This window comes from Myotis davidii, unplaced genomic scaffold (assembly GCF_000327345.1).
Source record: "Myotis davidii unplaced genomic scaffold, ASM32734v1 scaffold599, whole genome shotgun sequence".
Lineage (NCBI taxonomy): Eukaryota > Metazoa > Chordata > Mammalia > Chiroptera > Vespertilionidae > Myotis > Myotis davidii.
Window position 1 is genome coordinate 328,384 of NW_006290772.1, and position 10,490 is coordinate 338,873.

General features: G+C 56.2%; 3 protein-coding genes across 6 annotated transcripts; 2 read left to right on the forward strand and 1 right to left on the reverse strand.

The window, feature by feature from the left end:
* Positions 1-622, forward strand: PGP (phosphoglycolate phosphatase; the record flags this gene model as incomplete). Its single annotated transcript, XM_006763944.2, has 2 exons — positions 1-151; positions 250-622. Coding segments are annotated over 2 exons (477 nt in total), but the record flags the coding sequence as incomplete, so codon positions are not given.
* A 242-nt stretch (positions 623-864) lies between these two features.
* On the forward strand, positions 865-5,039 carry BRICD5 (BRICHOS domain containing 5). 2 transcript variants are annotated; one of them, XM_006763905.2, is made up of 6 exons: positions 865-3,496; positions 3,658-3,780; positions 3,987-4,142; positions 4,225-4,326; positions 4,589-4,742; positions 4,842-5,039. In XM_006763905.2, the coding sequence occupies exons 1-6, from the start codon at positions 3,446-3,448 to the stop codon at positions 4,934-4,936; spliced, it is 681 nt and encodes a 226-aa protein (XP_006763968.1). In that variant the 5' UTR covers positions 865-3,445; the 3' UTR covers positions 4,937-5,039. The 2 variants fall into 2 exon arrangements, with proteins under 2 accessions (XP_006763968.1, XP_006763967.1); XM_006763904.2 differs by having other exon boundaries at positions 4,589-5,039.
* MLST8 (MTOR associated protein, LST8 homolog) lies at positions 4,901-9,259 on the reverse strand. 3 transcript variants are annotated; one of them, XM_006763901.2, is made up of 9 exons: positions 9,040-9,259; positions 8,261-8,435; positions 8,034-8,085; positions 7,787-7,949; positions 7,268-7,343; positions 7,033-7,185; positions 5,943-6,067; positions 5,616-5,779; positions 4,901-5,482 (listed from the first exon to the last, which is right to left on the reverse strand). In XM_006763901.2, the coding sequence occupies exons 2-9, from the start codon at positions 8,387-8,389 to the stop codon at positions 5,364-5,366; spliced, it is 981 nt and encodes a 326-aa protein (XP_006763964.1). In that variant the 5' UTR covers positions 8,390-8,435; positions 9,040-9,259; the 3' UTR covers positions 4,901-5,363. The 3 variants fall into 3 exon arrangements, with proteins under 3 accessions (XP_006763964.1, XP_006763965.1, XP_006763966.1); XM_006763902.2 differs by lacking the exon at positions 9,040-9,259 and adding an exon at positions 8,826-8,982; XM_006763903.2 differs by lacking the exon at positions 9,040-9,259 and adding an exon at positions 8,719-8,819.
* Positions 9,260-10,490: the final 1,231 nt, after the last annotated feature.

Genomic DNA, 10,490 nt, shown 5'->3' on the forward strand with positions numbered 1-10,490 from the left:
GACGTGCGCGCCGTCGTGGTGGGCTTCGACCCGCACTTCAGCTACATGAAGCTCACCAAGGCCGTGCGTTACTTGCAGCAGCCCAGCTGCCTGCTCGTGGGCACCAACATGGACAACCGGCTCCCCCTCGAGAACGGCCGCTTCATCGCGGGTCCGTGCGCCCCGGGGCAGGAGGTTGGAGGGCGGCGGCGGGCCCCTCCAGCCCTCTGACCTCGGGCGCTCTCCTCCCCTCCTTTCTCCGCCCCTCAGGTACCGGTTGTCTGGTCCGAGCTGTGGAGGTGGCCGCTGAGCGCCAGGCCGACATTATAGGGAAGCCCAGCCGCTTCATCTTCGACTGCGTGTCCCAGGAGTACGGCATCAACCCCGAGCGCACCGTCATGGTGGGAGATCGCCTGGACACAGACATCCTCCTGGGCGTCTCCTGTGGCCTAAAGACCATCCTCACCCTCACTGGAGTCTCCTCTCTAAGAGATGTGAAGAGTAACCAGGAAAGTGACTGCATGTCTAAAAGGAAAATGGTCCCTGACTTCTATGTTGACAGCATAGCCGACCTTTTGCCTGCCCTTCAAGGTTAAAGATTTAGCGTCTTTAATCTACAGAATAAAAAAAAAATTGAAAACCACTTAACCAAATTAATAGGTGGGGCTTAAGCACTTGCTCAGCTAGGTGGCTTTAAGGTTATACTTGGAGTTAAGCAAAGGCACTAGTTAACCTTGGAAGTAAAGGTTTGGGGGTGATTTTGTTACAGGTGTTTATAATTTAAGATGCACTTTTTTTTTTAAGAGAGGAAAGGAGAGAAACATCAATTTGCTGTTACTTATGTATTGATTGGTTGCTTCTTGGATGTGCCCTGACTGGGGATCGAACCCACAACCTTGGCATATCAGGACAACCCTCTTACCAACCGAGCTACCTGGCCAGGGCCTAAGATGCACTTTTAAACTCGGAGAGCATTATAGGAGTTCTGGGCCTTGGTTGCCATTGGCAAGCGCAGGCTTCACATCTGTCCAGAATTCAGATAACCTAAGGGCCTGCTGATGGAACTGAGGTAGATCTAGGGGTGTCACATATTTTATTGAAGTTTTTATTCAGGGATCAAGTCCTCTTATAGGGCAAAGGGGAGAAGAGAGTGATTATTTTGACTATCAGGAGAAATGTACAAGGCCCCATGGGTGGGGTCATCAGCAGAGGAGCTTGCTGCTGTATTCCAGCTCCTCACCTGCATGGTGGGATGGAGGATGGGGTGGTCCTCTGGTAGTGTCTCCCTGTCTTTGGGGTGTGGAGAGCTGTCCTCGCCACTGCCACTCCACATCTCCTAACAAACCACTCTGCCATATTGAGTGTTGTGTTTCAGATGCTCAGGGCTGCTGCTCCTCATACATGGTCGTGCAGCTCTGTAAACTCACCCCAGCTAAACCACAGCTTTCTCAAATGTGCATTTAAACCCAAGTGACATGGAGTGAGCATATTGTTGGCTGAGTAGCCAGAAGGACATGGGTGCCTTTGCTGAACTTTGGCCTGCTGTGTAGGGAGCTCAGAGCAGCATTGTTATAAAAAAAAATTATTTTTTTAAACTTTTGAACAACTTTGTCAAGGGGTGGGATTGAATCATAAGCATGTTAATAGCTGTGCTCAGTCTTGTAGGGCAAATCCCACCGAAGAAATCTCCAGGCCCCGCAGTGAGCAGCAGGGCTAAAGTCATATGCAGGCCAAGGAATGCCTGTTATCCAGGGTGCCCTCTGGGTGGGAGAAGAAAGAAGTGTCCCCAAGAACAGGAAAATGGTTCCTACAAAGCATCCAGCCTCTTCCTGTCCTCCCATACCTTTGGTTGTGTGGGGGTTAGATGCCAATGGTCCATGAGGCCAAATATCTTGGCTCTGAAGTCCTTGGTCAGTGGCCAGCTGGAGGACTGGCAGGGCTCACCGGCTAGCCACGGGCTCTTGGTAGGGAGCCCTGGCCTTTTCTGCCTGTTCCCTAAGTTGCTGACCTTCGGGAACAGGCCTGATAAGCAGACTTGCCAGCTGCACTTGTAGGGTAGAGCCTGGGAAGCTGTTCCTTTGGGCCGACTCCTTCCCGGGGCCTTGCTCTGCACCCAGTGGTGTCTGCCTACAACCTGTGGCTTCTCTCCTAATCCCAGAGTTACAACACTCTTTTACTCCTTTCTCTAAGAGTTCCCAGTAGTAAAGGGTGTCCTGAGCCTTTAGCTCCTCCCAGGCTTGGAGTGTCTGGAGGTTGGACTCTGCCAACAACAGCAGGGCAGCCGGTGCCTGTGAGGTTGGTGGTGCTGACGTTGGCTCTGCGAGGTCGGCTCAAGGTGGGTCTGGATATTGAGCAGGCCTATCAGGGCGTTGTCACCCACACCAGGAGCACACAGCAGGTGCGGCAGCTGGCGACACCTTCCTCTTCTGCGCCCCATCTCTGCCCTTATTGCACTGTGTGAACTCAAATGCACATTAAATTCTCAAACCCATGCTGACTAGCGTTCCTTGCTCTCGTCTTGACAGCAGCCTTCACACACAGGCTGCAGCTGTCTAGCCTTCATGTGGGTCTGGGGCGGGAGAACTTAGTTGAAGGATCTTCAATTCCAGAGCTGGAAACAACCCCAGGTTCATAACAGGACAGGTTCTGAAGATCCAGGAAAAATGAAGCACAAAGCAAAACCAGAGTAGGAAAGGGCTCCTGGTGAGGGCACCCATGTGAAAGCTGCCTGGGGAGTCCTGCCTGTTGCAATCCAGTGTTAGGTGACTGGAAATGCAGGCTAGAAGCCAGAGCCATAGCACAGTTAGAGAAAGCTATGCTGGTCAGGGCAGAGGCTGGTGGACACAAGGCTGACCTAACCATCTCAGGGTGCAAGGCTACCTTTTCTGCAGCAGAGCTTCCTGGAGCAACCCATCCTGGTGTGAGGCACATTCTCTGGGATGCTACCCAACCCAAAATTGCTGGGGTTTATGGGGAAGGGAAGTAGGGTGGCAGTGCAAAATACCAACCTTTCATAACATAGGCATTTATTGATGGTTTGCTGTGTGCCAGGCCTTGTGCCCAGCCCTAGGCGTCTGGAGGTAACCCAGGAGACTAGTAACAGGCCTCTTTAGGAAAAGTTAATCTGCCCCCAACAAGACAAAGCTGCTCATGCCAGGCCTGGGCTGCCCTCCCTGCTATTCAGCAGGTCTTGATTTCCACAATGGCCATGCTCTCCTGCCCTACCAGGTTTGTGCTCTCAGGTTAGTACAGGCCAGGTGTGAGGAGAGCAAGGCACGGTAACAAGCTCATCCCCCTCCCCCAGGTGGGGGGGAGAGGGCTGTCTTGGCTCGGGTAGCTGGGCTGGGGAGGAGGCAGGAGGGGAGGGGGCCAGGACGGCTGTTTGGCTTATCAGAGGCTCCTGAGGTTTTCCTGGCTGACTCCAAGGAGTGGCAGACAATCAGTGCATTGTCACCAGGGCTGCATCATGGAGCAGGGGAGCTGCTGTGCAGAGGATCCTAGGCCTGGGCCTATCAGGGTGAGTGCCTCCCATCACCCAGTGCCCTCTCCTGGGACAAAGACCCAGGGCATGCCCTGAGCAGGGGACAAGAGGGCAACACCCATCACCCACACCTCCTCAACCCCTATCTTCCCTGAGCCAGTCTGCTCCAAGCCCCACTGACTACAGTGTGCCCTCAGGTGAAGACCAGACCCTGCCATGGGGGCTGGAGAGCCCTGGGCCTGCTGCTGCTGTTGCTGGCATTGGCCACTGCTGGGGCTGTAACTGGAGGGCTCTTTGGCTTTGCTCACAGCCCTCCCAAGGTGAGCCTCCTCAGGACCTGTGCAGGCATGCACACTAGGAAGGGGGAGGAAAGGCCAGCACATCCAGCCCTCCAGTGAATCCAGGGTTTAGAGCTGAGCTTACAGGGGAGGACAAAGGAGTGGAGGGGTCAGAAGCCTTGAAGGGCTGGGGAAAGAGGGCGAGGGCAGCCCTAGCCTGCCCAGCTGAGCTCTGGCTTCCCGCCCAGCCACTGCTACAGATGCTCCGTCTGACCCTCCCGAGCCCCAGGGTGTACCAGTTCAACCAAACTGCCCAGGTGGACGTGGCCGGGAACGTGGCAACCATCAGGGTAACCCCGGCTCAGAGCAACCACAGCTGGGCGGTGCTGTTCGATGGGCAGAGCGTGAGTTGACTGGTGGGGAGGGGGAGGGGGTCACTGCCTAAAGGTGGTCAGATGGACTTTCCTTACCTGCCTGCCTCCCCAGGACTGTGTCTGTTACCGACCTGCAGAGCACCGGGCCTGCTTCCTCCACCCAATGGAGCCCAGAGATCGCAAGACCCTGCAGCTGCTGGTGAACACCTCAAAGGTGAGCAGCCTCCATACTCTCATGGTCAGGCTTTCCAGGCCATGGGCCAGACAAAGGGTCCTGTGTACCGCCTGGGCCCGGGGTGGGCTGGGGCTCTGGTTTCAGGGGAACAGAAGCTCTATCTTCCCTTTCCTGAGACTGCTGACAAGAACTGAGGGCGTGGTTGGCACAGTGCTGGCATGTCCAGAGATTCATGGGCCCTGCCCAGCCAAAGGCAGTGCAAGTATCCCTGGCCCAAGGCCCACCGGAGCCTTCTCTGCAGACCCAGGGGTCTAACAGCCCCAGCCAGGAGACCCACTATGCTCAGGAGCTGCTGGCCGTGCTTGGGAGCCATGAGGTGGACCCTGCCCAAGTGGGGGCTTCAGTGCGGCACTTTTGCTCAAAGATCCCCATTTACTGGGCCCGTCGAGCAGAGGGTGAGTCGGGGCAGCTATGGGGAGAGGCCTGGGCTCCCATGGACATTCTGGGAGAGGGAGAGGAACTCTTTTGGGGTTCATTAAGGCCCTTCCCCACAGGGCCCCGGAGGCAGCGGCTGATCTATCTATGCATCGACATCTGCTTCCCAAGCAACATCTGTGTGTCAGTCTGCTTTTATTACCTCCCAGACTGAACCCCCAGCCCACCCAGCCCCACCAGCCAGCCAGCTGGACGGCCCTAGCACCAGTGCCATGGAAGGCAGCCACCAGCAGGGGCTAATAAACCCTCCACCTGGCCGTGATGGTGTTTTCTGTGGTCTCGGGACATGTAAGGGGGGCGGGGGGGGAGCACTGGCTTGGGGGTGGGCAGCAGCCAGGCTGCTTGGGTCAGCCTCCTGAGCCCTGTCACATCCAGATACGCAACCAGGGACTAAAGAGCCCTCAGCAGACCAGCCTGGCCCACCTAGGCTGGCCCAGGGACCAGGGCAGTCAGTCAGGTCCAGCTAGCCGAAGCTGGTAGAGGCTAGCAGCCCGAGGAAGGGTCCGCTCTGACATGGCAGCCGAACAGTCACATCAGCCAGTGCTGCCTGGTGGCTGCCTGCAATCCCAGGGGGGCACAGGCTAGCCCAGCACACTGTCATTGAAGGCCAAGCAGACCACAGCTTTCTGGTGGCCGCCGTATTCTCTCTTGATCTCTCCCGTCTCCACACACCAAAGCCGGGCCAGGTTGTCAGAGGAAGCTATGGGGAGGGAGGACATGGGTATCAGCTCAGGATTCGGCCCTACACTGGAGGCTGGCTCCCAGGTAGCAGGGAAGCCGCAGCAAGCACCACTGGGCTAGCAAGGCAGGGAGGCAGGGTAGGTGGGACTCACCCGTGACAATGTACTGGGAGTCCCCAGAGAAGGCACAGCCCCACATCCAGCCTCGGGATGACTCTCCGGGGTTGCTGCTCTTGATGCTTAGCTCCGTCATCAGGGAGAAGTTGGACGTCCTCCAAATCTTGCATGTCTGGTCAGCCGAGCAGGTGGCAAGGAGCCTAGGGGTGGGTATGAGCATGGTGGGTGTGTCATCAGCAGTCACTCCAACCTTGCATCCCCTTGCCATCCACCAAGCAGTCCCAGATCAAGCCCCCAACCCAGTCAGGTCCCTTCCTCCCCATAGCCATGGAGAACTCCTGGTCCACCGGGCCCTGCACACACGTGGAGTCTGGGCTGAAGCGGCACTGCAGGGCGTAGCGGGTGTGTGCTGGGATCTTGGTCTTGGGGATGAGTTGTGTCACCTCATCGCCAATGCCCCCCGTCAGATTCCAGACATAGCAGTTCCCCTGCGGGGTAGGAGGAAAGTCATGAGGGCACCAGAACCTCCAGTCTGACACATGGGAATGGATGCCCTAGCAGGTAGACCCAGATCCAGGGGCTGCCATCCAACACCGTGGCTGTGCACAGGAGGTCTGGGGGCCAGGGACATGTTGCAGGCACATCAAGTCCTGCCTGCAGAGAGCACCTGGAGGCCTGGCCCCAATCAAGGGCTACACCTGGTGGGCTGAGAGCAAGAGGCTATATCTAGTCTTCCTAATGCTGCTGGCCAACCAGAATGTGAGGAATGAGATGGGCCAATGGTTAGAGCATTGGCCTGCATCCTGAAAGGTCACAGGTTCAATTCTGGTTCAAGGGCACACACCTAGGTTGGAGGTCTGATCCCCGCCCTCAGTCAGGGTGAGTGTGGGAGGCAACCAGCTAATGTGTCTCTGTCACATCATGTTTCTCTCTCCTCTTCCCTCCAATCCCTCCCCCCACCCCATCCTCCCTGCCTTCTATTTTCTAAAAACAATGGAAAAAATATCCTCATTCCTTGGGTGAGGATTAAAAAAAATGAGATGAGAGGAGGGCACCCACAGTATCTTGAGGCCCTGATAAGGAGCCAGGGTCGTCATGGGATTTATGCAGGAACAATGGGATCGGGCTGGTTCTACTGAAGAATGCCCTGGTGGCAGAAAGAGAATGGACTGGGGTGAGGGGGGTCAGAGGGAGGCCACAGAGAAGGGGGGGCAAGGGAAACTTGGGTCCGGAAATGGGGTAAGTGGGACAGTAAGAGATTCAGGAGATGGGAACTATTGGGGCTACAGCAGTAAATGAGAGGTGGCTTCTTGACTTGGGTGACTGGGTTGGAGCTGGAGTACAGGAGGGGAAAGCAGAACTGTGGGGTAAGGGAGACACCTGCAGGGAATAAAGGAGATAAGGGGCTGGGTGCTGAGTTGGTCTCCCCCACTGCACCCACCCCAGGACTCACAGTGCTGTTTACTGCTGCCATGTAGCTGGCATCTGGATCAATGTGGGCAGATGTGATGGAGACCTCAGGCTCAGGGATCAACTGCTCATTGTGGTCAGTTTTTAAGTCCCAGATGTGGATAGCGCCGCTCTGGTCACCCACAATGAGTTCTGCCTGGGGTGCAAGGGAGGTGAGATAAGGCAGGACCCCTGTCCCCCAAAGCCCCAGGGTGCCCAGACCTGTGCATACCCCTCACCTGGTTGGGGTGTAGGCACACACAGTTAATGGGTGCGTTCACCTGGAAGATCCGCTGACACTGCAGGTTGCGGGACCTTTGGGGTGGGAGACAAATACTGTAGGAGATGCTGTTGGTGCCCCACCCAGATGTCCTTTCCCTGGCCATTTATCCTGGTCCCTCTGCTGGTAAGAGCTACCCCACAGAAAATACTTAGGAGGCTCACACTCTGCAGGGGCAGTCTGAAGCCAATGATTGACTCAGAAGGGACATGAAGGCCAGTCCCCTGCCTCAAGGCAGGACTTGCTCTTTGATGCAATTTATTCTCCAGAGTTCCCTGTGGGACAGGCTGAGACTGGACTCATCTTTGTGTGGCTTTATCTCTTCTCTAACCTGCTTTCCTCGTTGCTCTCAATAAATCACCCACATAGCAAACCCTGTCTCAGCTTCTGCTGAGTCACTCTCCAGTTTGACCCTCATTCCCATACACCCAGAACCCCTATACATCCAGGCAGCTGGCCCTCCTGCCTGGCATCCCACCTGAGGTCCCAGATCCGGGCAGTGCAGTCCTCCCCACCCGTGTACATCCAGCGGCCATCCTCATGGAAGCCCACAGACGCGATGTTCTTATTGACCCCGTCATAGCTGATGATGGGGTTGGGGTTATTGGAGTTGAGATCATACATGCGGATGTGCTGGTAACCTGTGGGCATAGACCAAACTGGGGTTTGGCTGTGCCTAGATCAAACCACCAAGAGGTTAGGGGTCAGATTGAGGGTACAGGTACCTGCAGCAGCAATCATACTGCGGTCAGGCGTGATTTCCAGTGCATTCACCTGCTATGTATGCTAAGGATGATGACCAGCAGAGTCCTGGAGTCAGGAGCCCTCAAGGCCTCCACCATCTGGCTCAGCTGCTGCTGTATTCTCCCCACCCCAGGCCTTCGCCCAGGCTGCTATCCCCACCAGGAGTCCTGTCCAGCACCACCCTCCCCACCTTCCCAGCAGAGGATACAGAGTCCTGGTGCTGCACCGTGCGAGTGCAGATCCCGCTGTGGGCCTGCCAAAACCGCACGGTGTGGTCATAGCCCGCAGTAGCCAAGATGACTGGGTCACTGCCCACAGTGCCTGGGGATGTGTTCATGTTGTGGCTGCTTGGAAGACTCAGCAGGGATCAAAGGTCAGAGGATCTGGAAAATAGAAAGGTGAGTATAACCCTGTATGTCCGAAACCAGCGATTTTCAATCTTTTACAGCTCATGGCACACATAAACTAAATACTAAAATTCTGCAGCACAGCAAAAAACATTTTTGCTGATCTGACACACACACAGTTATAATTCTGATTCATTCACACTGAAGGCCTATTGTTGTGTTGGCTGTTGTCATTTTTAAATTTGACAATCTAAGGAAAAAGAGGTCAGTGCCCCGGACTAAACGGGTATTGCATGTTTTAAAAATTCTTGTGGCACACTGGTTGAAAATCGCTGTCCTAAACAGAGTATAGGTCCACTCGGAGAGATATAGACATCATTCCCATTTTAGAGATGGAGAAACTGAGGCACAGAGAGGTTTAGGGACACGCCCGGCAACCGGCAAGGGGCAGCCTCCCAGCTCTACGGCGCGTTCCCGTGCCGGCCCCACAGACACGCCGCGGACGCCGCCACCCGCAGGGGGCAGTTCGCCCGACGCCACTCTGCCGCAGGGATGGGTCGCGCGTGCGCAAGGCAGCAGACGGGCCGACGGGAAAGCCGAGTGCTGCGACTGCGCATGCGTAGCAGGCCGGCGGCTAGACCTGATGTGAGGGGCCCTCGGTGGCGGGGTCCTGGCGCTCCCTGGCTCTCTGCCGGCCGGCCGGGCTCCGTCCCACTGGGCCAGCTTCCTCCGGGCGCGCTCTCCGGGCCACACGGTAGCTGCTTTCTAGCCCTCGTCCCGCGACCTCAATCCCGTACAGGCGCCTCGGTGCTCCGCCGCAGTCCAGGACGGCGAGTGGAGCAGGAGTGAGTCGATAGAGCCTGAGGTCGAGCGTAGAGTTATCGATGGGCCGCTAGGGCGACACCACGGCCGTGCGGGGGTGGGTGGGACGAGACCAAAGTTCTGCTGCTGCGGAGCCAGTCCCTCCCTGGGAGAACCAGCGGAGGTCTTGGTGCTGGCTGGCGGCGAGGGGTCGGTGAACGAAGTAGTGGCCTCAGCCTTCTCACTCGAGCACCCCACCCTTGTGGCACTCGTTTTCCGTGCTCGGGCCCCGAGGCCGGGTCGCGCAGTCCCTTCCACCCGCTACTCGCCATGCCGAGGTGGGATTCCCAGGTAAATTACGGGACGCTTAGTGACCATTGAATTCCAGATGAGCAGCAATAACTTAAAAAAGAAGTCCCAAATATTGCATGAGGTAAACTAAAAAGTTATTCGTTGCTTACGTGAAATTCAGATGTAACTAGGCGTCCTGTAGTTATATTCGCTAAATCTCTTAACCCTAGTCCGGGCACTTACAAGGCTTTGTAGCTCCATCCTCCATTCCCTAACTCAGCCCAGTGACCCCTCCAAAACTGGGGTCCCTCATACTTGTATTTTCCATTCTACCCCCCCCCCCCCACCCCCCCCCCCCCCCAAAACACACACACACACACACTCCAGGCACACACTCCTTTTCACAGAAAAACAGCCCTAAGCCAGGCTCTCCCACCAGGCTCAAAACGCAGCCGCACCTCCACCCCCTTCCTCATCTGCCCCTTGTACCAAGTCCACATCCTCCAGCCCATCCACCCAGGCCCTGGGTCCCAAGAACCTTCCTTCCTGTACCTTCCCCACCTCCCCTTCTTCCTTCTCCCCAGACTTTAACCTCCATAAAACAACCCAAAACTCTACTTCCAGCCAGCACTCTCTCCTTCAAAGAGCTGTCTTCAGTGCCTTGCTGGTTCCACATTCTCGCTTCCCACTCCTCTTGCTGTCAGGACTTTTATTCCCAGCGATCCAGATAAAATGTCACAAGGTCACTGCCCTTCTCATGCTGCCAAGCCCAGTCGATACTTTTCTTTCTGGATCTTGACACGTTTGCACAGTAGTTGACAGCACTGCTCCCGAAAAGCTCCTGTTGCCCAGCTTCTTGTCCAGGCACTCAGTCTCTTTCTGTCCCTAAGGCTGGTGCCCTCCAGAGTTCTTGTCTCTGCACACCACCCTGTCCCTGGGCTTCTAGTACCACCATCCCTCCTCCCCGGTCTCCAGCTCAGGTCTAGCACCCCGTGAGAC

What these genes read in the sequence shown, in the direction of transcription:
- BRICD5 (XM_006763904.2), top strand. Translation starts at nt 3,446, where the DNA reads ATGGAGCAGGGGAGCTGCTGTGCAGAGGATCCTAGGCCTGGGCCTATC. An exon ending in TGCTGTTCGATGGGCAGAGC is followed by an intron (nt 4,143 to 4,224) that starts GTGAGTTGACTG and finishes CTGCCTCCCCAG; the next exon opens with GACTGTGTCTGTTACCGACC. An exon ending in TGCTGGTGAACACCTCAAAG is followed by an intron (nt 4,327 to 4,588) that starts GTGAGCAGCCTC and finishes CCTTCTCTGCAG; the next exon opens with ACCCAGGGGTCTAACAGCCC.
- MLST8 (XM_006763901.2), bottom strand. Translation starts at nt 8,389, where the DNA reads ATGAACACATCCCCAGGCACTGTGGGCAGTGACCCAGTCATCTTGGCT. An exon ending in CGGTGCAGCACCAGGACTCT is followed by an intron (nt 8,086 to 8,260) that starts GTATCCTCTGCT and finishes TAGCATACATAG; the next exon opens with CAGGTGAATGCACTGGAAAT. An exon ending in TGTGCCTACACCCCAACCAG is followed by an intron (nt 7,186 to 7,267) that starts GTGAGGGGTATG and finishes CTTGCACCCCAG; the next exon opens with GCAGAACTCATTGTGGGTGA.